General features: G+C 40.0%; 1 protein-coding gene across 1 annotated transcript; it reads right to left on the bottom strand.

The window, feature by feature from the left end:
- Positions 1-703: 703 nt before the first annotated feature.
- On the bottom strand, positions 704-26,266 carry dcaf13 (ddb1 and cul4 associated factor 13). Its single transcript, XM_015358093.2, has 11 exons — positions 26,010-26,266; positions 22,613-22,812; positions 20,379-20,486; positions 19,905-19,994; positions 18,990-19,145; positions 17,609-17,686; positions 17,418-17,500; positions 16,834-16,998; positions 13,863-13,998; positions 5,852-6,015; positions 704-977 (listed from the first exon to the last, which is right to left on the bottom strand). The coding sequence occupies exons 1-11, from the start codon at positions 26,077-26,079 to the stop codon at positions 890-892; spliced, it is 1,338 nt and encodes a 445-aa protein (XP_015213579.1). The 5' UTR covers positions 26,080-26,266; the 3' UTR covers positions 704-889.
- Positions 26,267-26,278: the final 12 nt, after the last annotated feature.

Here is a 26,278-nt window from a genome sequence, read left to right as displayed (position 1 = left end):
GAAAGGCAACAGAGTTTAAGAGGAGCAGAACAGGACAGGATAGACATAGAATCCGTGAAGAGGTGATGACAATAGTTTAAAGATATTCTGCCTGAAGAACAGAACAGATTTACAACAGTATGTAAACCAAAGGATGGATAGCTGTGGTCCAGATGTTTAAAAGAGGGAATTTGGGGGAAAAAAAACAGGAAAATAAAATACTTCAGACAATGATCAGAGGAATACTATAATGGAGTGAATGAAGTAATAATAGAATGGTTCTCAGTATTACAACATCCAAAAAATAGTAATTGATTATGTTGAAGGCATCAAAGATAAAGGGAGATTTCTAAATAAAGAAAGGAGACTGGGGTACTAAATGAACATTTCAAGACCCTAGGTCATCATCAACATGGAAGTAGAAAAGGTAGGTCTTGCTCCATTTAAATTAAACTTGTTAAGGTCTTGCCTAAATTAACTTGTTAGACTTCTTTTAACAAGCAGTGATAATAATGGAGACACATCAAGCATTTGATATAGTATATTTAGATTTTCAGAAGGTTTTGATAAAGTTCCTTATTAAAGATTTCTTATCAGATTAGAGCTGGTCTGTATTCATGGAAGAATTAGCATGTTTGGACTGAAAATTGGTTAAGATAACAGGCCTCTTCTCATTTGTACCTTTTCTTATATTCTGAAAAACAAAGCAGGTTTTAAAAATAAATACTGAAGACATGGGAGACAGGTTTATTTTAAAGGTACTAAACAGAACTGTGAATCAAAAAAAGTCTACATTGTGGAGCAATGGAATATCTTGTTTTTCAGCTTTTGTAAAGGAGAAAATGAGCTGGGATTCATTGGGTCCTTGGTAGGAATGGTAGATTTTAGTCCCATCGCTGGTTGTCCTCAGCTATTCCACGACAGCCACCATGTGTTTCTTTCTTTCCGTCATCACAGGCACAGAACCAGACTTGCTGTGCTTGCGAACATTCATTAGCCTAGAAAGAAAACAAAAGTGACAACTTATGACGAGAGCAACTTGTATCTACAGCACAGTCAAACATTCTGCCATTTACAAGATACTTGTTCTAAATGAACCACAGAGCCAATCTTGTAACATAGTCAAGGCAAGAAAGCTGGTTCACAATGCTCTTATCGTAAGACAGTAGCTAAATGATGTAAGGATCTTATCCAGTCGTTCCTTTAAAGAGCCAAAGAGCTCAGTGATGACACGCGACGCACAGAGAACACTCTTCTTTATAAAACAAATGTGTTCAGGTTGTATTCAATGGGATAGTGCTCTACAGAAGTACTGTTCTTCAATCAGAGGGCTCACTGTTAGATGAAACTGGGAAAAACAGACTCTTCATCTCTGGCAAGTCTGAGCTTGCAGGAGACACCCATCTGCACGTTTCCAGTGTGAAACTGGTGAAAGATCAGAAGGACCATGGTGATACAGGGACGCTTTTATAGGAAAAACATACGCAAATCTTGGTGTTCTTTTTGCAGACTCAGCTTTTGACTCCATCCATTGTGCAGTAAAATCATCCATTTACCACCTCCAAGTACTGACAGACCCTCAACCATATCTTTTCTTATCTGATGGAGAGATTTTTTGCTATGCTTTTGTTTCCTATTATCAGTGATACAGCAACTTGCTCTTCATTGGTGTTACAGCATGTGCAACCCATGGTCTACAGCTGGCACATACGCTGGCAGAATCCTGTCCAAAAGCAATTATCACAATCGCATTACTGCCCAACGGGCCATATTCCACTGTCAAATATTATGCTGTTTCTAAAGTCTTCTGCTGACATACCAACCTCCTAATGACAACTTAAGATCTTCCAAGATCTTGAAGACTATATAAATCTTGGTGGTTGTTTCTTTACATCTGTTGTCCCCACCTTCAGGAATTCCCTACCAATTTGGGTCCCTTCTTTCAGTGTAGTAAACAAAAACACCAACTATACCCGAGTAGCTGGTATAGTTGGAGACATGCAAATTATTTTTTCTCTGGCACTGTTTATGTGAAAAGAATGAGCTGTACTAAAACATTGGTTGACCCTATATATACAGTATGCTCTGGACTGTCCTTGTCTCCTTTACTGATCAAGAGAGGGGTAAAATCATGATTTAGTAATGTGATGCCTGTGTAAGTTTTCTGTACAACACCCCCCCAAAAAACAACCAAAAAAACAAAGGTGAGCTGAATTCCCTGTTTGTTCTAAAGATCAAGACAACTAAACGAGGTGAGAAGGGTGCAGGGTCACCCAGCATAAATTACATTTCATCTTTTAATCAATACTGAGATACGCTAACATTGCGTATTACTACATTCAATATTGTTGTAATATTGAACTACAATCAAAGTTAGCTTATCACCTTAATGCATTTCTGCACTACCCATTATTTTCTGTACACAGCACTAAAGCAGCAAAATAGTGTACTAATATTGATGCTGCAGTAATAAAATGCTGACAATCAAAATAACGTGTTTAGCATTCATGACCTAGGCCAAAAAAATAACATATTGTACTTACTGGCTGAAAAAAAAAACTGTCCCGATTACTAAAAAAATATCAAGATCACAGCGTTCATCTGAGCTCTTTTGAATCGTAAGCAACATCTTCACCACACCTCTGTAAGGAAGCTCAAACTCAGCCAGCCCCACTGGTAAACATAGCAGACATCTGTATATGTTCAAAAATAACTACAAGTAATTCCCTACACTTGGCAATAAAATATTGCATATAGCATTTTATGTACACTCCACTCAAAGTGCTTTACAGGTAATGCAGACTCCCCTCCACCAGCACCACCACAAACGCGCAGCCCCCACCAGGATGATGCGACAGCAGCCAAAGTGCTCCAGTACGCTCCTCACACACCAGCTATCAGTGGGGAGGAGAACAGAGTGATGAAGCCAGTTCATACATGGGGATTAATAGGAGGCTATGATTGGTAAAGGCTAATTGGAGATTTGGCCGGGACACCAGTGCAGCACCCCTACTCTTTCTTGAGAAACACACTGAGACTTTTAACAACCAGGAAGAGTCGGGACCTTGGTTTTACGTCTCATCCGAAGGACAGTGCCATTTTACAATATAGTGTCCCGTTCGCCACACTAGGCATTAGGACCCATGCAGACTGCAGAGCGAGCACCCCTTACTGGCGCCACTAACACCTCTTCCAGCAGCAACCTTAGCTTTCCCAGGAGGTCTCCCATCCAGGTACTGGCCAGACTCACACCTGGTTTGCCAGTTGTGAGCTGCAGGGTGATATAGCTGCTGGCTACGAAAGTAATAAAAACATAGAGGCTCATTTGTCAAAAAAGGTAAAGAAGAATGAAAACCCAATGATTTAACTTTATTAATTATTTAGGGTTTATATGATTACACCTTGCTGCTGCATTTGAGAAATACACATCTTCCCATGAAATACATTTTACAGAGAAGCATGACTTCATGTCCAGTGCTTGCCTGAGTTTGCTGCATGAGGCACAATGGAACCCGAAACTAGTTTAGTTAACTACAGTGTGCAGAGGAGACAGGAAAGCTGCATTGGATTACGCAAGCACAGCTACCGAAAACAATTCGTCTGCTGCTATGTTCGGAAAAAGTTTAACTGCGATATGGCGATGATCAGGTGTGCGCCCCCATAAAAAGACAAGAGGTGGAGGTGTGCTTCCCCCATTGTGAAAGGACAGAGCAGCCCCACTTCCCTCAGCTCGAGTAGGCTTCTCTAGGAGCCAGCGAAACGCAGCCACAGCACTCGCAGAGTGGAAACGGAGATGTGCCACCACTTGATCCAAACGAACGCTTTGTAAGGGAGCTCTGTATTTAGCCCCCTTTATGCTCACAAAACGGGAGGAAAGCCAGTGTAGAGTCAATTTACAATGTAACTCTTAACTGCTAAACAGCTCTTTTGTTTTCAACTTGGCACTCGGCGCACTCGTTCCATTTACATCCTGCACTCCTGGGTGGCTCGGAGACCTAATGGCGTCTCAGGGTGACCCTACTCTAAGTCATCATGAAGCATGGCCACTTCAGCACAGCTGTCATAGCTGCACTGCAAAAGCAAGCCACTCTCAGTACAATTCACGCACAGGAGGATCTCCGGATGCTGAACCCACACAGCATTCGCACATGCCCACGCAACACACAAATCTAGCCATCTGCAAATATCTAAAGATGGCTGTAACGTCTATTGGAGTGGCACTGGATTTAAAGTGGTTCCAGGTTATCATAAGGAAGCCCAGTATTTGTAACACATCAATAGGAAATAAACTTTCTTGTTTACGATAAGGTTTGAAAATAACTGCCAGGGTTGAAAAAATATCAAACGCAGCCAATACTGAAAGGAACGACTTCAGTCTTATTTTTTTTTAAGTGGCAGCAAGTGTACTGCACCATTCATAAAATTCTTAATAACTTAGTTTTGCATAATTTGTAATACATTAATAATCACGCAGGATGTTTAGCTTCTGATATTTCTTAATTGTGTTCCCATTTTTTACAGTTTATTCTTACAGTCAGAAGCTAAGCAAGACTGCGTCAGGGATGGGAGAGCTCCAAAGAAAATGAGATTTCTGCTGTAAGTAGTGCTGGTGGGTCAGTAGGTGGACCACAATTTCCAGATCAGTACCCCTGTGTGGTACATCCATGGGATAATTTTCAGACACTGATGGCTTCAAAAGGAAAAAAAAATAACCTGTGCATCAGAAAGTCACCATCTGAATGAAAATGATCTGTATGCATGGAGGGCATTCAAGGTTAGCATGCTGATAGCTGAGTTACTAAATCACAGCTGGCCCAGTGAACACCTTTCGTGGTGGTATGGACCAATCACATGCTAACCACCAAAGGTTATAGATTGGCTGAATGGTTTCCTCTTTTCTTATAATAATTAATAATAATTCCTTACAATTATATAGCGCTTTTCTGGGCACTTCACTCCAAGTGCTTTACAGGTAATGGGGACTCCCCTCCACAAACAACAATGTGCAGCCCCACCAGGATGATACGATGGCAGCCAAACTGAGCCAGTACGCTCACCACACATCAGCTATCAGTGCGGAGAAGAACAGAGTGATGAAGTCAATTCATAGACAGGGATTATTATTAAGAGGCCATGACTGGTAAAGGCCATTGGAGAAATAAGGCCAGGACACCAGGGTTAACACCCCTAATCTTTTCAAGAAACATCCTGGGATTTTTATTGACCAAGGAGAGTCAGGACCTTGGTTCTCACTCGAAGGACGGCACCTTTTTTACAGTATAGTTTCTCCACTACATTGGTTGTAATGCGGTGAAGGTTATACGAACTGTTCCTCTGCTCAAGTCAACCCAAAGGGATATGGGATTGCACTGATGGGGGGAGAAGTCTTTTTTAAACATGGATGATGATCATCCAGCTCTTTATTGGAAGAAGCCTGTTTAAAGGTAATCTTCAATGTCACCTCTCCCCCTATATGTTCTAGTAAGCCCAGAGTATCAGATTTGCAAACTCTGTATGAATAAACCCCTCGGAGCAGCTAGAGTTATTGCCTCCTGCAGCTATGCTTTCCATTTGTCCCACAGGATTCCATTCTTGCAGACATCAGACAGACTGAAAATTGTTCATTCAAAAAATAGTTTGAAAACAGAATTAAATTATCTGAGCAGGCTTTTAATCAGTGTTGATTTTTTCCTCTTTCATATGCACATGTATGCTTGCTTTGAAGCCAGTGCAGCTCTGACGCAAACAGTAGATAACATTAAACCTTAAGATGGATTCTGACATTCTGATTTGCTAGCCTAGAGAGGAGGATGTGTAACTATGCCTGAAATGATGATGATGGGATGTTAATTAAGAAAGCTATAACACTTACTTTCTGCGTTGAGCGTTCCTCATGATCCGCAGCTCCTTGATTTGGCTGAAGATGGTTTTGGGCAGGTGACGGTGACGAGCAATGCGCTGGATCTTGGGGTGGTGCTGGAACTTCTCCTTCAGCTTCTGGTTGTAGTTCAGTGCGGCTTTTTCCCGAGGAGCAAGCTGAATCAAAGCGGGACACAAAAACCGTTACCGCTTAATTCCCCGGTGAGGTGCACATCTTTGACCATGATGCAAATCGCTGTAAAAACATTTTTATCCCACCAAAATTTCGGAGGAGTTCCCAAGAATTTGTCTCTCCGTCTGTTTGCCACAAGAACCCCCACTTCCTGAACTTGACTGCTGCTGGAATTTTCCAATTACAACAGTGCTGTTAAACCCCCACCCACTATTCCTCTCACAACTGTATTCTACTGAGTCACTGAGTCACAGATCAGCTGTTACCAGGACTTTCCAAATAGCAGTGCACAACTGACAGAGTAACACAAAGTTAAGGTAAGCTTTGTCAACCGGGGTCTTCTAGCTTTCCAGATCACCGTTGACTCTTATGACTTACCTGGTGTTGGCACACTTGCAGTGATGTCAGTGAGAGATATGCCACTATTCCAATTGTTGGTAACTCTCCTGTCATGCACTTGCAGCATGTCAAAAGATGAATGCCTCTGACCGGCAGGAATGTCAGAGTAGCGAGTTTGGTTCCTTGTTCTTTTAAATTGATCTGTAACTGTACTGTAAAATCCTACCTCTATGGATGTGTAGGAGAAATCTACTGTTACGCTTTGTAACAACTTATATACTGTATCCTCAGAAATCTGAACAGTACTGTGACTGCTAATTTGTCTATTTATCTGACATTGTGAGCTCAACAGCACATACAGCAGACCTAGCATTGGAAAGAGCAGTTATAGAGCTATCACTGGCTTTTTGTCAAGCCTGATAAGAGATTACTGCTGAGCAGCACACAGAAAACACCCAGACAGATTTAAACCCTCCCAGCCTCAGAGGTGCTCTGGCAGTGCACTGCTGCCTGAAGAATCCTGTGTATACTCAATCCCATGGATTAGTCCAGGCTCAAGCCACCAATGACTGGAGTATAGTGTTCAAGCAACGCTCCTCAGTGCCATTGATGATCAAACATCTCAACAGCAAGATTCCAATATCTACTGGTTACTGTAGTTTCATTTTGTCATTATTATATTAGTGTAGTGCTTCTCAGGATACACATAGCACACATATACAATTATTTGATTTCTACAGCTAAAAAAACACAACAGGGAAATAAAATATCATATCATAATTGTATCATAAATGTTAACACGTTGAAGTTAATGAGTTTTAATAGAGGTCCCCTTTGAGAGCTTACATTAGTATGATGCATGATGCAAATCTGCATTATATGGTTTAGGATGGTGCAAAACCCAAACATTGTATCTGAGAATCCTGAAGCTGCAAATGGAATAACACCATTCCAGCACTAGTGCCCCGTGTTCTAAATTGTTCATTTGAGCAAGAAATATTTTAGATGTGTACTTCTGATACGCTATTTACCATATTGATTAAGGCGTGATTTCAGCATTGCTTTACTCCGAAATTTATACATAAATGCGTGCTGATGAGGATAGCATTGATTTTTTCCCAAATACAGTACATTCAATCTCCACAGCAACATTTCTAAACTTTCAAAACAAAAACATCAGGAACTTTGAGTACTGCAAAAAGTAAAGAAGGACTGTCTTCACTAAGATTAAATTATTGTTGACGCTTAAGGGTACAGGCATAATAAATCTAAGATCATTTTCAGGTTCAAAACAGAAGTGTCAGGTAGTGTATACAGTTTTTGCTTACTGCAGAGATCATACTGGCCACACGTTTCTCCACTTAAATGTACTACTGCCACCTTAAACATTACGGACACATTACAACTAGACCTGCTTACTACTCCTGACATAAAATGTTTCTCATAGGATAAATGATTTTATCCCTTATGCCTTGGATTATGCCTTAAGTTTGATCAGATAACTAGGTACTGCAACAACTGCATTTATTTTTTGAACCTGTTGAAAATAATTTAAACTTTTTAAAGTTACTTTTTAAAAATGCACTGGATTTTTAAAGAATCTATCTACCCCAAATCAAACTACTCCAGCAAGACCATAAGCGAGATAAAACTTCACTGAACAAGCAAAGTGATTTCATACAATCGCGTCATTTTCCAGACATACGTGGTTCATTTACATCCTTTGCAACGGAGGAAATAAAAATCCTCATCATCACTATTTAAAACCAAGAGGGAGGGAAAGCTAAAGTGAAAAACATCACTCATTTCAAAAATTGTGACCCTTACCTTTTCCATTTCTTGTTTAAATCAGGCTAGGTCCAAAAGAAGCTACTTACATTTGAATGGTGAGTAAAACATTCAAACCAGCACACAATTGTGGAAGACCTTCAGGGACAACTAAGGTTGCTGCTGGCAGAGGTGTTAGTGGGACCAACAGGGGGCGCACACTCTGCAGTCTGCGAGGGTCCTAATGCCCCAGTATAGCAAATGAGACACTATACTGTATAAAGGCACTCTGCCCTACTGATGAGACATAAAACCAAGGTCCTGAGTCTCTTTGGTAGTTAAAAATCCCAGTGTGTTTCTCTAAAACAGTACGGGTGTTACCCCTGGTGCCCTGGCCAAATTTCCCCCTGGCCTTTACCAGTTATGGTCTCATAATAATACCCATCTCTGAATTGGCTTCATCACTCTTTTCTCCTCCTCACTGATAGCTGGTGTGTGGTGAGCGTACTGGCACACTATGGCTGCTGTCGCATCATAGGGGTGGGGCTACACACTGGTGGTGGTGGAGGGGTCCCCATTACCTGTAAAGTGCTTTGAGTGGAGTGTCCAGAAAAGCGCTATAAAAGTGTAAGGAATTATTCTATGCTACATTCTGTAAGAAAATATTTAAATTTCAATGTGATGTGGAACTTTAAAGCAGTCTTAGAAAAAAAAAAACAAGCAAATGAACGGACAACATGAAGAGCAATATAATATTTAGAAACCACACTGTGTATGAAATTGTGAACGGTCAAAATGAAAAAGGAGTTATCATTTCCCTCTAATTAAATGATTGCTTTTGCTTCTACACCTCAACAATGAACAGATTCCACGTCCATTAATGTTAATAAATAAAACCTCTTTTCTTGCAGTCAGGCTCACTTTAGTAAGATCACTTTGATAGCTCCTCCTGTTCTAATAAATCGCTAGGCCTCCCTGCCTTACACTGCAAGAGACTGCTGAAGTACTCCCCCTTAAAGGGCTTTTATTTTAATTAAAGGCAATGATTTTCTTAAATTCAATTTAAGAAAAGCAAATTGCTGCTGAGTACGCCCAACCACACTGCTTCCCTAGACAAAACAGGAGCTTGTTAAAAGTAATTTATGAAATTCTTTTCAGCTTTTTAGGCCGGTAAAAGGAAGACAAGGAGGATCCTGGGACACTGGTGTATGCAGACATTCCAGCACTGAAAAATCTTCCTATGAAGTAGGATGTTTGTTTCACCGAATAAGTGGAGATCCAAATCCAAATGATAACAAAAAATTACCATGTAATATTCTTTCTTTTCCCTGAAAAAACAAATTGAACATAAAAATCACACCTGAAGAAGGCTCCACAGCCGAAACGTTGTGTTTTCTCTCTTCTCTTTTCAGTATGGAATAAAACTATTACTTGTTCCTTTGCAGCCTACGCATGCTGACGCAGCTACCCATCTGAACTACTATAAAAATCATATTCTGTATTTTTACATATTAAGAGCTATTTTAAAAAAAACTACCATCACAGAGGAAAACAAATTTGAAAAGGTTTCTAGAACCAGAAACATTTCTATAATCAGCTACTAGTTTTAGGACACTGGACTGAACTAGGCTGATTAAACTGATGAAACAGTTGAATTTGTATTATTCATAGATTGGGAACAATGTATAAAGTTTTAAATATTACTAAGAATACACTGATATAGTGTTTTTTTCTGGACACTCCACTTGAAGTGCTTTACAGGTAATGGGGACTCCCCTCCATCACTACCAGTATATAGCCCCAATCTGGATGATGCGATGGCAGCCAAAGTGTGCCAGTACACTCCCCACACACCAGCTATCAGTGGGGAGGAGAATTGAAGTCAATTCAGCTTTTAAGCTCACTGGTATTTTCCAATAGCTGAACAAACTGTTTTTTTTATAAAAATAATATTGAAGGACTAATGTTCAAAGTCCACAAAGAAACTGAATACAAAATTTAAAAAGTTTTAAAATTACGTATTTTTACAAAAACAAATTTTGGCCTTATTCCTGAAGATGCTGTAGAGGCAGTTACAAATGATAATCTACAGCATAGGAACAAGTAAAGGTTTATTCCATGCTAAAAAGAGAAGAACAGAAACACAACTTTTCGGCTGTGGAGCCTTCTTCAGGTGTCATAACTACACCATATCCTGGCAAAGTCTTAATAACGTTACTCCACTACTTACAGAGGTCTCAACAATTCCGTGTCCTAAATAGATAATGTCACAATACCCATTTTTGGAATGCATGTTAAATTCTCTTTTGCTTAAATGAAATACTGTGTCTATGTACTGCTCTTTTCTATGTCATAAAACGACTAATTAAAGGCATATTCTAACAGCAATGAACGTGACAAATGGTTTCAGATGTGACGCACACCTCTGAATTCTCATGGGTGGAAACCAGGGGCAGCACAAGTTTCCTGTCTTGTGCCAAAACCTCACACAGGCCTTCTGAGCTACAGTGCTCCAGCAGAACGTCTCAATGACTGCAGCTAATTGATTGGAAAAAGTTTACATTTTCACAGTCTTTTGCAGTTCATAACTTAACAAGAGAGATCTCATTTGAATTGCAGCATCTATAAAGAATTGTGAGACCTGGAAAGATGTGGCGAGTTCGACTTATGAACTAAATTAGACTAATTAGGGAATTCAATGGAACTAAAGCTATGAGCGTGTGAACCATTGAGAGAGCCCTGATTTACAGACACCCCGAAGACTCCCCTGGTTCACAAGCTATTTAAGCTATTTATGTACATAGCAAAACTTAACCCTGCATCTATGGACAACAGAAGCAACATGGGATAAATGCAAGTCATACACCTCTTCAAATTCTTTAAAAAGATAATTCAATTAAAGGTTAGATAACTAAAACACCTAAAATTCTGGAAAAAGTAAACTAAAATTGTGTACCTAACAAAAATAATATTCTTCCACGTAATGTAAATATGGTAGCAAAGGTCATGAAATTGTCACCATGTAAATATGACAATGTAAATCTGCCTTGTTTGATAGCTATTCAGAACCATAAATATGGCCATCGTTATAACGTCCCCTGTGTTTCAGGCCTAAAAACAAATTCCTGTCTGTAAAAGTCCCAGAGCAATCTGTGACATGGATTTCCATCACCAGGGTGTTAATGACACTGGGTTTTCATTGATTTCAAGCGGTCACTCCACAAGACTAACACGCATAACCACCGTCTTGATCCAACCACACAGTTCGTTATGGAGAAAAGACAGAGAATTGATTCAGCATTTCTTGTTTAATTAAATACCCCTCACTAAATGCAGAACAATTTGATTTTTAATGCGTCATTATTTCACAGGGTCTGCTTTAAGTGATTGGACAATTAAAACTGCTGATTGGTGCAGCCCTCAGCTGATCTCTTTAAGTGCAAGGCCTGCAAATAAATCTCGTCCTATATACTTACAGTAAAACACATGCCAAAAGTAGGGCCCTCACCCAATATTGAGTTAAATCAAGAGCATAAAAAGCATTTCAGAGTCCAGCAGCAATGCTTACAGTTTAGATTAGGCTGAAGTACAATTTGAAGTATTTAAATAAACCTTTCCATGTTTACAATATTTCACGAACTTCCCTTCCACCTTTTGGGCTGAGAAGGTTCCAGACAACTTGTATACTCTCTGCATTAACGACAAACATAAGAGCCAACTCCAGTCTTCATTCCATGACTACTTCGTATTAATGCAAAATAATAGGAAGGTTAAAAAATGCCTTTTCAATTCTGTTAATTCTATTGCTCGTAGCGTATTCTCCAGTTATGATCTTGTAAAAATGTCAGCTGGGGAGCGCATGAAACAGAGTGAAGACACCAACAAAGCAAGACAATACAATCTCTATATCACAACACTGTCATCCAAAACCAGACTTTTCTGGCTGTGGGCCTAATTTAAGGCTATTCACTCCTGGAAAAAAAAGCAAAATCTCCATAGTAGACTATTTGAGGTCCTCATTCCTGAGGTCACAGGAAATTTGCACTGATCTTACTCATGTGCTCCCCTGGTGGACAACTGTCTGAATAACTGCACATCTGTGAAGCATGAGGTTGAAAAGCAGACTTAAGGATGTTCCCTCTAGAATGTCACCCGTTCACTGAGTGTGATATTGTCACACAACATCTACTCATGCGGTTTCACCTCTATTAGTATTGTAGTTAGAGATTTTCTTTTTGAAGCACCAGGCTGTTGCTAATACTTAAAAGTAAAAATCACTGTAAGATTTTTTAACAGAAACATTCCCATCAAAGTGATACCTGCCGCGATCAATCACAGTATTTTGCTGGAGTTTCTGGCACATCAGCATTCTTTTCCATAGAAGTCGTGTAGGCATTCAGCCAGACTGCCCATAAATAAGCCCACACTGGGGAACGCAGGGCAGGAAGCAGCCTGACACATGTGGATAACCATGAGGACATCGCTTCTTCACAAGGAAAGCAACAGGGCTCGAATGGGCAGCTCTCTGTGGCAGCTGGTACACTCATTGTGAGCACACACAATGCACGTTTAAAAACTGCTGGCTCCATGCAAGTATCAAAAACACTAACTACAATCAGATTTCCGGATTAAAACTCTTTGTCATCAGGACTAGCCTTTTTCATTGTGAAATCACTGTAAAGTTAATTTCATGCGTTTTTTCCAAGTGTTAAAAAAACCCTCCAGATTTGCAGTAATGTACTTACTGCTTTACTCCTTTTATCTAGATAAAAAATCACCATCGCCTAGTAGAGCTGACATGTGGAAGAGATAAACGTGCTGTGGGGAAGAGGGGGTTGGCAGCTGAGGCTTCAGTCACTTTGCCCTGAATGGTTTCATGTGCTAAATCTACACTGTCGTCACAATGCAAACAATGGCCGAGTGTGCTGCACACACACACAGCGACAACGTGGGCCTAGTCAGCATGTCTTTGGAAGGTGAGAGGAACCGGAGAGACCCACATGAATACCAAGTGACCAAACTCCACACTCCAGGCCTGAACCTAACCCAGTACCAAAGAGCAGAGAGACTGTAGCACTAACCATCAGGCCAATACAATGCCCAAGATGCATCTATTTTTCATATTAAATTAAGCATCAATCCCTGGAGACTGATTTATGGAATAGGGTGATCCTTGTGAATTGTGAGTTTGCTTTTTTATTGTAAATCATACATATAATGAACCATTTTAAGATATAAATAATCACTCTGACAATACGCAGATATTTATGTGGTGTCCCATATATCTGTGCAGTATAAATCTATATCTAATGCTGCACTGATGTTAAAGTATACCAAAGAAAACTACAAAAAATGTGAACTTGAGCATTCAAGAATTTTAATGAACATTATTGTGAGAGATCATATCAAGACTTCTGACTTGTCAAAATGCCTGTCCAAAAAGTTAATGGTGTTGGTACTGGATGAAGATCGATGAAGGCATTTGGATTCACTGAACGTAATCAGACAGAAGCTTCTAATGTATAGATGTCTTTAACCATCATAAAGAAGATCAATTTCAGATTAAACTAGGCCAGAATAACCCATTATTATATTCTCCAAAAACTTCCCTATGTCTGCAAGGTCAGGCTCTAAAAGTCATTTTATCCACTAAAATGAGGTACCTGACTTTAAAGTACGGAAGCCAAAAGGTATGAAATAACTGTTTGAAATACTGAATACTCACCACTCCAAGTTTTTCTGAAGCATTAGCTTTCCACAGACGGATGTTCATCTCGTCTGAACCGCTCAGAATGTATTTGCTGTCCGATGACCACTTCACACAGATAACGTGCTGCATGCGCTTTGTATGGTAAACCTCCCTGGAAGACACAAACAGCTCAGTCAAGACACCGCCCTTGTTGCAAAGACAGGAGTGCTTTCACATGGGGCTTAAAAATACCATATTAAAAGGCGTCTTGCACAGACTTGCTGCAGTTTGTCCTCATACTTCAATAAAAGCAGCCTTACTCTGAGGTCGAAACCTCATGCACAATACGCTCAACCCTCCACCTGGAGCACCTCAACTGTTACAGCGCGAGCTAGCATTCGACAATCATATTCCCGTTGGAAGCAAGTTTTATTTGCTAAAATAGGTGTTAACTCCATAGCAGGGCTGAGCACAGATAGCAACAGGTAATCACTTACTACATGAGTTAAACAACGTGCAACGAGACAGAACCGGACACGACTGTGACATTCAAAGCAAGGTTTCAAAGTCACGGTTACTTTAAATGTTTAGGCCAGATTAAACGTTTGAAATCCAATCTAGAAACAAATGTTTTGCAACGACCAAACTAAAAACAACATCATGAAGAACCTTAAATGATCATTTTACCAGGTGTAAGGTAAACCTGAACAGTATCACATTCTAAGTACTTCACTCACTTACTTCACTTCTTACATAGAAAGTAAATATTACAGCAGAAATCAACATCTTTCTTTTATTCCAAAAAAAAAGATACCACCATACACCATTCTGCATTACAGTAGACCCAGCTGAAGAATTGGTCAGACTAATATTGCTTGAGCAATGCATGATTGCACAGTATTCACCTACTGATATTAATCCTCCCTGTCTCCTTCACTCATCATTTCTCTTCTGGGCTCAGCAGTCATCCTAATTGGCATCCAGTTATCTTAAAGTTGCTAATCAAGGGCCCAATTTACATTGACCTCATAAAACACATTATTCCAAGTTCAGCAAACTGTGGAATATTCTGCTAAATCATGACCAAACACATTTTAATACTGCATCAAAATCAATATTTAACAACCCCACACAAGGGACTTGTTCCCATGAACACGTGGATCAATACCACTTGCATTAAACAATTATTTTCTGTAGGACTACATGAAGATTGCTAAATTAATTCTTCGTAAGCACTGAACTGATCTCTAATCCATATCACAGTTCTTCTGCCATCATTAAAACTTTCAAAGCCTTTTTATCAGATTATTCTGCTATTTGCTATCCTCTTCTAAATAATCACTGCATCCTTTTAAACAAATTAGGTGTAGTTTGACTGAATGAGAGAACAAATTTGCATCCCTGAGGTCTCAGGACAAAATATTTTTATATTACCCAAGTATGGCAATTAGCAATACAGACAATGATTTTTACCTCAGAATGCCAATAATGTGATAATCACATAAGATTTTTATTTGCATTTCCAAGAAAAGACTTCTCAGAAACTTTTAACCGGTTTAATTTTAAAAGTTTTGTGTCAGTTTTAAGCAATACCTATTAGGCATATTAGGGAACATTGGGCAGCATCAAACATTTAAGAAATTCAGAAAACAATACAGAGGAAGGGGTTTAATGGCAAAGTGGAGAGTATACCACATCAAATTCCTGACACTGAATATTTAAACAAAGACTTACTGGTTAATTCTGTTGACAGTAATAATTTAAATTATGATACTGGCAAAACACAAGACAATACCTTCTTAGAAAAACAAATACAAGACTGTCACTGTATCAGTACGATCTATTCCTGCGTTCGCCAACTCCGGCCTTCTGTACAATCTGCACTGGTGCTGGTTTTTAATACAGCTATAGAAAAGCCGGACCTATTTTAATTTAATAAGCAACACCAAGAATAAATAGTCTGCCAATGACAAAGTCCAAATCCTCCTCTCGATGGCAGCTTTTCATTGCACAGATCAGTGATTCCCCAATCCTGACCCCGAGGGACCACTGTCTTCTAATTTTCGCTCCAACTGAGCTCTAAAATCCCAGTGCTAATTGATCGCTTTAATTGATCTGCATGTTTAAACTTATTTCTGCGCTCAGTGTCGAGTTCCAAACATGCCCTAGTTTAACGGCACTGTTTCCAATAACTCCGGCATCCCGGACATTAAGCGGACTCTTCTTAACCTTTGCCCTTATTTCTGGCTAAGCAGCTCTTAATAGATGATGGATTGATGATGAACAGACGCAGGGGGAAGACAAGGCATGAAACACTCCCCAGTGAAATTCTGTTCCTTGTGCCAGGGCACAACAATTCCATTTCAAGAACTACGCTTACAAAAGGCAAGTCTGACACTCAGACATTGGCACTTGGATGACATCATTACAAATCTCTTCCGATCTTACAAGAGTGGAAAGCATTTAAAATATATGGCCCAAACAGAAAAGTAAAATCAGGAAGCATGTAAGCCTTTAAGAATTTGACTGAAACAAAAAACAGAGACACACTGACTCCAAAAGACCCGGCCTGGAAACCAGTGGCTTCTGTATCGGACAAATAGAAAGTACAAAAAAAACACTAAAATTCTCAAAAATCTCCTAACACAAAGGTAAATTCATAATATTATCCACAGATGCACAGTATACATCTTCATAAATGTTTCAATTCTAACAACATCCAGGCTATCCAGAGTCCCTAAATTGTTCTGACTTCAATTTTTTTCCAGCACGTTATTCAAAAAAGGTTAACAGCATGTTAACAGTTAACAGCATGCTGTTCAAGCAGCTCACGGTGAAGATGCACTGAAAAGTGACCACCTCCTTGCACGCTGGAAGCTCACCAGTAGCGGTGACCGGCACTGACAGACAGCTACCTGTGTCCTGCTTGATCAAATGTGCTCATGAGAGAAGTGGGGTGAGGGGGGTGGGGAGGACAAAGACCATGAAAAGGCAGGCGGAGACCGACCTGCTGTGCCCCGAGTCCGCTGGGAAAATGCGGATGGATTTATCAAAACTGGCGGAGACAAACTCCTTCCCGGTCGGGGAATAATCAAGATCCAGGACTGCCGACACGTGGTCCATGTGCACCATGACGGGTGAGTCCAGACGTCGCATGTCAAAGGTGTACAAGCTGTGAGGGAAAGGCAAGTTATGGTTTTAGTCCAAGCACACTCCGAGACAGAGCAAACTATTCCATCTGATGGCAATCCAATCTAGTCCCTCTGAGAGTCCAGCAGGCCATAGCTCTGGGCAGTACTACAGATCAACTACACACTGGTTAACTATTAGAAACTCTGAGGTAAGGGTTTTAAATTCACTAGATAAAATAAAGGTTGTTATATCTTTTGGTATCTGAAGGCACAATTAGGAACAAATTCACTTAATTAAACAAAAGCCACATGTTACAATTAAGCTATACATGCTAAAAGATAACTACTTACACATCTGCTAATAAGGGCTTTGCATTCTTTTCTTGCTAAAAACAACAATAGAAAGTTTTCAAAACAGGGCAACAATTCCCAATTGAAGACAACACATCGATCCACTCACTTGTAGTCTTCATTCGCGCATGTAAACATAAAGGCTTCCATTGGATTCCAACACAAAGCATTGCTCCGCATTTTCATTATGACCTAAAGAGTAACAGCACACTGTATCAATACCACACGCAGACATGTCTGAGATTGCCAACTTTGCTTATAGCGATGAAAAAGCAGAGGCTCTGGGCCCTTCTTAATCACCTTCTTCAGCGGAGTCGCCTGCCTCATGTCGTACAGCACGATGCTCCGGTTAGAAACACAGCTCGCAAGAAGTTCAGGCTGCAAGAGGATGTTGAAGCCATTAAACCCAGAATCACAAAAACGCAGAAAGAAATATGTAAAACATAAATGCTAAAGATGTAAAACACTTAAGAGAAGATGCCCCAAAATTCTGTCAATAAATGTCTGGGCGAGATCCTTGGATTAATTCCACTACGAACTGCAAACCAAATGGCTTCATCTTGTTTGGATCTCCTTAAATGTCCTCTTATGTCCTTACGTGTCAAAGCAAAAATAGGGTATGAGCTTTGTTTGAACATTTTACCGTCTTCAGCTGCTCATTAATCCATTATCCTGCACATAATTCTAACCTATACAAAAAAAAAAACATTAAGTTGGGAGTTTTCTGATTAAAAATATCCCCTTTTTACTCAGAGAACAAGTAATGTGAACTGATAAATTCGAATAAAAAGGAGGAGGGGTCTTGTATATTTCATAAATGAAAGATGCATAAACCTTCAATATAATGTGTTCATATTCCCAGTCCAGGACAAATGTGTGGTCATTTCTACCATTAACAATTTTATTTTTACTGAACAATATATACTTCAAAACACAATCGGACAGAAAACTGTTACAGCTATTTTACTGTATAGACATTCTTAAAATTATTTTTTTTCACAGAAGTGATAAATGTGTCCTCTGGAGCTTTTGATCACAAACTGCTTCGTGTAGACAGAGAACTTTAAATTACACAAATCGTAATATTATAATAAAACCTGCATCAGAGGCAGATCCAGTTCTTTTAAACTATGTTTTACACAGGAATTCTTCGATAGTTATACAGCATTGCTAGCTATGCAACTGAATTGATGCCCAAGAGACCTAGAGTGGAGTTTTGGATATCCCAGCAGGTGCAATTCAGCATACATATCAAGAAGAACAAATTAGACGTCCTTTATGTTTATATACCTCATATTGCATGAAGTTTATGTATACAACCTGTGATCTGAATGTGCAAAGCAAGACTGAAGGCGATTAAAAACACCAACTTTCAAGAGTTTCTTATTTCAACATATTTTATCTGTGCTGATATCTGAACAATTACCTGCCAAATTTGGAGTTAAGCAATTCAAGAGCTTTCAGAATTACAAGCCGTATTTCACAAAGTAACATATTAGCTCATGGAGGCTGTGTTCTTCAATATAGCACACTAGCAGTTTCATGGAGTTCTGAATATATTAAAAAGTAATATAATAAAATGGTATTACTCTTATGTTATACCATCTGTGTTTTGTTATTTTTCTCCCCACTTACTCACTCAGTCTAATGACAAGGGATTTAACGTCACTCCTGTCCTTACCTCCACAGGGTTGAAGCGGACACTGATGATACTATCCACACCCCAGGAGAAACTGCGGATGGGGCTAGTTCTCTGCTCATCCCAGATGTCCACCTGTTGGCCACACGTGGCAAAGGTTCCCTCCTTCCAATGATGGTCAATTCCCGTGTACACTGACTGGGAAAGCAACAGCAAGCCTGGCTCATCATGTAGTCAAATTAAAGGGTATCCAATACAGTCAGAATACCATTTCCGGCATGTGCCAGACAAGATACTTTGCTTGTTATCTTTACAGTAAATCAAAGGAACAATGCTAAAAGTAAAGGAAATGAACTGAAAAAACATTTGTGGGATGTAAATACATTACTTCATTTTTTGTGGGGGTAACAATCAGGGATTACTCCATGTTTGATTCAAACATTTTATTGATGTAGATGTATTGATTGTACTTTGCATTTAGAGCCTGCTTTTTCAATTTTTTCAAGATTATTCAAAACCGGGAAGAGCTTTAGTGAGCAGGAAAATCAAAATGAAAAAAATTAAGCGATGCTTCATACAATTAGTACAGAAGTACAAATGGCAGATGGGTACGAAAAAAGTAGAAAGATTAAGGCCAATTAATTCGTAAGAAGAAAAATGACATGTTGAAAACGCTGTGCATTTTATTTTCCAGCATCATTTATTGCATATAAACGTTTAAAAGCATTTCAAAAGTATGGCACATTCTGTTAAGAGAGTCACAGAGTTGGGTTTTCTTGCCTCGAGGATATAAAGACGGGAAGTACTAACTCCTGTACTACTAGAGCAGTAATAGTTTCAGTATCTGAGGGGCAATCATGTACCCTTAAGCCATGAATGTTAACAAACTCAAAATACTTTAGAATACAGGATAATGCAGACACTTCAAACACCTGCATCATGGAATAAAGATCATACCTTGCCAAGAATAGTGTTAAGAGGCTCCTCTTCTTCCCCATATCCAGGTCCGTTCATATCCCATTGCTTGATGGTCTTGTCATCGCCGGTCTGCAGTTCATTAGAAGAACAACCCAAAAGTCAGCTTCATTCATCATCCTAAAGAGACCTTTCTAACTTTCTGTAGTCTGTAGATTTTTTGTTACAATATACCACAAACGTCAAAAAGAAATGACGACAATGAAATCGGGGTGCCGTCTGATCCAAGTGATTAGAGAACATTTTTTAAAAATGCTATGTGTTCAAAATATAAGTGTCGCAAAGGTGGGTGGGTCATGGGAGTTGGTCTACACCTCCTCATTCTCCCATGTGCGGCTGCAGGTTTTTAGCCCCTTTAGAGTCGAGATGTAAAAAAATAAATAAATAACTGGTCTTTCCAAACCAGGTGAGTGCAGAAAAAATAACTGGTAATTTGATTGTTTTTTACTGACTTACTGTGAAGAATGAAGTACCGCAGAACCGTACACACATCCCTCTCACAAAGCCTTCGTGTGCTTGCAAAGTACGGACACACTCGCGCTTGGTCAAGTTCCAAATTTTTACCTGTTGACACAAATCGTAAGATGAAACCAAAAACCTACTGTTTCTCTATATAGAAAATTTAAGTACAGAAAAGGCAATTGTTTGTTAATTGTCATTCATATTTGGCAAAAGCCCACGTGTTACGAAGAATTCTCAAACAACCATACTTTCAAGATGCTACCTCATTCTGTAACAAGATGACTGAAGAAAAATACACAAACACATATATTACTATAAAAAAAACCTGGACAGGAGAAATGGGAATTTTATTTTAATACCCAGAAATCCTTTCAGAAACCAAGAAAGTGGCAGACACAAACATCACACTGCTACTATGTTCAATCTCTGGCGGGAAGGAGCCTGAGCTGGTGAAAGAGGTGGCAATGGTGCCAACCAGATACAGTCCATCTCTCCTCCATGCAGTGGAGGGGCTCCCAGCCGGTAACTCCAGTTCAGGGCTGGCAGACTCAGGCAGTGCTTCCTGGAAGACCAGGCCGCATGTTCCAGCTATAGGGGGAATCACACTCCCTGTGCTAAGAGCTCTGCAGCGTGGACTCTGTCCATTAGGTGAGCCTTGGGACTGAGGATGAACAATGTGAATTTCATCCCAGGAGTGGCATAACTGACCTGCTCCTTGCATTCACACAGACGTTTTTGAGTTTTTGAGATTTTGCCAGTCCAGAATTCCCCTGTTTTTTTAGACCCAGCGAAGACACATGAGCACATTCCTCAGGATGTCTTGTGGGAGTTTGTGCTGCCACTTCTGCCTCTTGGACTCGTGAGACCTGTGTCTGCGTTGTCCGCAATAAGTCGACTTCGTTCAAGGTGGGTGCACCATCACCACTCCTGTTCATGATTTTCATGGAGAGGATATCAAGGCGTAGCCCAGTTAGAGAGTATCCAGTCCTTGGACCTGGGGCTGGCATCCAGCCGTTTGTAGTGATGATGCCTTCTTGTCTCCCTTGACTGATCTCCAACATGCATTTAGCTTGGCACTGCTGAGTGTAAAGCTGCAGGTTTGAGGTTTGAGACGTCATGGTTGTTCTCTCCTAGAAGAATGTGAAGAGCTTTTCTCCTGGCAGAGGAGAGGTCTTGCGTTTAATAGAGCAGTTCCAGGTACAGGGACAGCGAGGTCACACTGCTGGTGTTGGCAAATGTTGCAGGGTCAATGTTGGTCGATGATGAGGAAGCAGGAGCTGAATTCTCAGACCTTGCTCTCTATGTCCCTGTCCTCAATTGTGGTCATGAAGTCTGAGTAAGTAAAAAGTAGTGGCTACAAGCAGCAGAACTGAGGTTTCATCGCAGTGCTTTTGGGCTTATTCTTGACAAAGGACAAAGGACTTGCTTATCTTCCTTGGCGGGCCAGGAAAAATGTGGGAATTTCCCAGTAGGAATGGTAATATTGAGGAACAAGATGTCTTGTCCTCCCTATTAAAAATGCTACCGCTATAACCATCACCAGAAGTGAACGCATCTCTCCCTTAAGCCAAACTCCCATTGCTATTGTCTAGGTAATTGAACATGATAAAGCCACAAGAGTTCCAGCTTTATCGAGGTTCACTTGCATGACTGGAGATTTTCGTTTTATTGATATTTGAAGACGACATTAATTTGATAAGGTTAAATAAAACGAAATACCATCCTTTATCGTACAAATGAGATGCGCTTCAAAGGTCGCTCACATTTTAAAGCAGCCGTACTGAGGTTGTTATATTCTTTCAACCATTTACCTGTAAAATAAAACTTCAGGAGCATTTTAATCGATGACTGTTTTAATACAAGGAAGCCTCTATATTGCTCATATACAGCAAAGTAAACATCAATAAATGAAGCTGAAAAGAACCACCAGAACCAAAAAATATAATAAGTAATGTATTTGCAATGCTGCTTTAATATTACTGCAGACAGCATTTTTGAATAGCATTCCTTCAAGAACCATTCAACCAAACTCATAGAGAATAGTAGGAATACTTGCTGGTCACATATTTATTATTGACGTCCTCTTTGTAAAAACATACAGACAACCAAAAAGCCTCCATCTTAACATGTCCACATTTTCACCCACCCTTACAATGCCTGAAGCAAGTCACAAGGATCTCATGGGTTCCCTTTAGTCAAATGAACATCCTGTCTCACTCAGCACTTACCTCTCCATCACAGGCTCCCGAAAGCAGAGAGGACAGGCTCTGGGGGTGTTTGGCCATGCAGTTCACCCCATCCCTGTGCCCATCCAGGGAAGCCAGGAAAGGTTTAGCAAACACTCGCTCCAGCTTGACTGCATTCAGAGCTCGGCTGTATTCTCTCGGGACTTCAAAAGGGTGGAGAGATGGGTCATAGTTCCTTGGCACTGCAGGAGAATGGCAGAAATAAATAGTACTAATTGACGCTCTTCTAAAATCAGATTTTACCCACAGCCCTGTATGTTGCCTGTTTGCAAAAGGACCCTTAACAAAACTGGCCAAGAGAGTAGTCTACTTCCTGAGACAGCTGAAAACAGTTGGTCTATTTTACAGGTGCGCTACTGAGAGAGTGATCACATGTGGGATTACAGTGTGGTTTGGCAGCGGGTAGTTGTCTGACCGGAAAGCGTTACAGGGGGTGATCAGGTCAGCCCAGTCTATCACTGGGGTGCAGCTCCCCTTTATTTGGGACATTTTTACAACTCACTGTCTCAGGAAGGCTGGAAGTATCGTTAATCATCCTGGTTTCTCATTTTTCTGGTAACCTTTACAGGAGCATAAAGGCACGAACTTCATGATTCAGAGACAGTTTCTTCCCACAGGCTGTCAGATTACTGAACTCTACCCCTACCACTGGCTCACACTGATATTTGCTTTTAAGTTGTATGTTATTTAACTCATTGTTGCTGCTGCTGCTGTTCTGTGTTTACGTTTTTGGTGTTTCCTTAATGTCTCTGTATTGGAGCATACATGCAAATAAGCATTTCATTGCACAAGTGCAGATGACAATAAACTGAACTGTCTCGATGTCGAAAAGAGCACTTACTACAAAGAAATTGATTCAGCAGAACTAAGATCATGTAATGTGTGCAGAAACAAAAGCAAAATGAATCGGGTATTCTGAAATTGCAGTCGCAAGAAAACATTTGTGAACCCTTTGGAATTACCTGGATTTCTGCGTTAATTACTCATAAAAATGTGGTCTCATCTTCAACCTCAGTCACAATAATAGACAAACACAATCTGCTTAAACTAATAACACACAAACAATTGTACTTCTTCTTGTCAGTACTGAACACATCATTTAAACATTCACAGTCTAGGTTGAAAAACGTATGTGAACCTCTAGGCTAATAACTTCTCCAAAAGCTAATTGGAGTCAGGTGTTCCAATCAATGAGATGAGATTGGAGGTGCCTTGCCCTATAAAAAAAGGCACAGAAAGGTTGGTTACTGACAGAGTCTGCTCTTCTCAAGAAAGAGCTGTTCATATGAACCATGCCCTGATCAAAAGAAATATCAGAGGACCTTGGAAGAAGAATTGTCGAGATGCATAACACTGGAAAAGGCTACAAAAGCATTTCTAAAGGCCTGGATGTTCATCAATCCACAGTAAGACAAACTGTGTACAAATGGAGGAAATTCAGTAGGAGTGGGCGTCCTGCAAAGATCACAGCAAGAGTGCATCCTGCAATGCTGAAGGAGGTGAAAAAGAACCCCAGAGTAACAGCAAAGGACCTGCAGAAATCTCTTGATCTTGCCAAAGCCTGTGTTCATGTGTCCACTATAAGAAAAACACTGAACAAGAATGGTGTTAATAAAAGGATACCACGGAGGAAACCACTGCTTGCCAAAAAAGCATTGCTGCACGTCTCAAGTTTGCAAAAGACCACCTGGATGTTCCACAACGCTTCTGTGACAATATTCTGTGGATGGATGAGACAAATTGTGCTCTTTGGCAGAAAGCGCAATGCTATGTTTGTTTGGAGGGGGAGAGCACTGCACTGCATTCCAAAACCTCATCCCAACTGTGAAGCATGGTGGAGGAAGTATCATGGTTTGGGGCTGTTTGGTTGAACAGCTTATCATAGAGGGAACAATGAATTCAAACTTGTATCAAGAAATTTTAGAGGAGAATATCGGTGTAGCGGTCTGTCACCTGAAGCTTAATAGAAGTTGTAGCTGCTTCAGCATGCTTAGGCTGCAAAGGAACAATAGGTTTATTCCATGCTGAAAAGAGAACACCTGGACACCTGAAGAAGGCTCCACGGCCGAAATGTTTTCTTTCTTCTCTTTTCAGCGTGGAATAAACCTATTACTTGTTCCTTAGTAGAAGCTGGGTGATGCAACAAGACAAGGACCCAAAACCTAGGAGTAAAGTAACAACAGAATGGCTTAAACAGAAGAACATTTGTGTTCTGGAATGGCCAAGTCTGAGTCCAGACCTCAACCCAATTGAGATGCTGTTCACGCAAGGAATCCCAGAAATATCAATGAACTGAAACAGTTTTGTAAGGAGGAATTGTAGACCATTCCTAACGGTGCAAATCTAATCAGCAGCTACAGGAAACGTTTGGTTAAGATTACTGCTGCTAAAAGAAGTTCTACCAGTTACTAAATACAAGGGTTCACATACTTTTTCCAGGCTGGAGTGTGAATGTTTAAACGATGTGTTCAATATTGACAAGAAGTACAATTGTTTGTGTTATTCGTTTAAGCAGATTGTGTTTGTCCATTATTCTGACTTAGTTGAAGATCAGACCATATTTGTATGAGTAATTATTAATGCAGAAATGCAGGTAATTCCAAAGGGTTCACAAACTTTTTCTTGCAACTGCAACTCAACTTTACAAATGGCTGTTCACGTACTGCCCTGGATACAGTGTCGATGAAAAATGGTTTTTCGGTGACTGTTACGGTCGTACGAATCGCCAAATATCCTGTAACTCGGGACAAAATTACTATAAACCGTTCAGTCAAGATTGTTATTAAAACGTGGATCTTGGATAAACCAAGTTCGTATTGCACAATGTTTCGAACATTGAGCTGATTGCTAATGAAATAACGAAAAGCGCTGTTATGATCGTTGTTTTTCTTACTCCTGTGTCCAAGCATCTCAGATGACTTATTTAAGTGTCACACTGCTTAACGCTCCTTTTTACTGTATTTTAGTCTGTGAATCTGGCATGAAGTGCCCATTAAATTCGGAACTGATCATCCTCATTAGATCAGACGGCACTAGTGGTCTCCATCATACTCCCGCGAATATTTACTACTAAAAAATTACTTTTTACACGAATATTCAACGATTTTTTTACTTGCACGTTGTTTATCGGTCGATGATGTTTCTAATTTGCCCCGCACAAGCACTGTAATTCTGATTTGCACCTCCCTCACTTTTATCATTTATTTTTTAATTTTTCGACTCTATTTACTTTACACGCATTACTGTACATTTGGCAAGTCGATGGGGATTATAGGGATATTACAGTATGTCTGCGCCGTACACACATGGACTTGCATGGTTTTGTGGGTGGAAAAGAAAACAGTCAACGCGAGTTGCAAAACAGAAAACGTGCCCTTACCTCGCTGTATATCCTTCTTTGTTTCTCGAATATAATCATCTGGGTTTCTGCTTAGTACTTTGACCTTCATTTTGGTAGGTGATGTGCGATTAACATGAACTCTCCCGTTTTTTACGAACGAAACTTAAAGTAAAGATACACATTACTCCATCATGAACACGTGTGAAAGGTCAAGGGTCACATCCGTATTATCACGTGTTTGGTCTGTAATGTGAAGCCACGGAGGGCCATAATAACTGTGGGCAAAATGTTTTTGTTTCTTCCTTTTA

The sequence above is a fragment of the Lepisosteus oculatus genome, chromosome 10, assembly GCF_040954835.1.
Source record: "Lepisosteus oculatus isolate fLepOcu1 chromosome 10, fLepOcu1.hap2, whole genome shotgun sequence".
NCBI classification, from domain to species: domain Eukaryota; kingdom Metazoa; phylum Chordata; class Actinopteri; order Semionotiformes; family Lepisosteidae; genus Lepisosteus; species Lepisosteus oculatus.
This window is presented reverse-complemented; position numbering and strand designations above follow the sequence as displayed.

Excerpts from the sequence above, each read along its gene's own strand:
- dcaf13 (XM_015358093.2), bottom strand. The coding sequence starts at position 26,079 with ATGAAGGTCAAAGTACTAAGCAGAAACCCAGATGATTATATTCGAGAA. Across the intron at positions 19,146-19,904 it reads TTAACACTATTCTTGGCAAG|TCAGTGTACACGGGAATTGA; the intron begins GTATGATCTTTA and ends TTGCTTTCCCAG. Across the intron at positions 13,999-16,833 it reads GCGGACTCGGGGCACAGCAG|GGAGGTTTACCATACAAAGC; the intron begins GTCGGTCTCCGC and ends TGTGTCTTCCAG.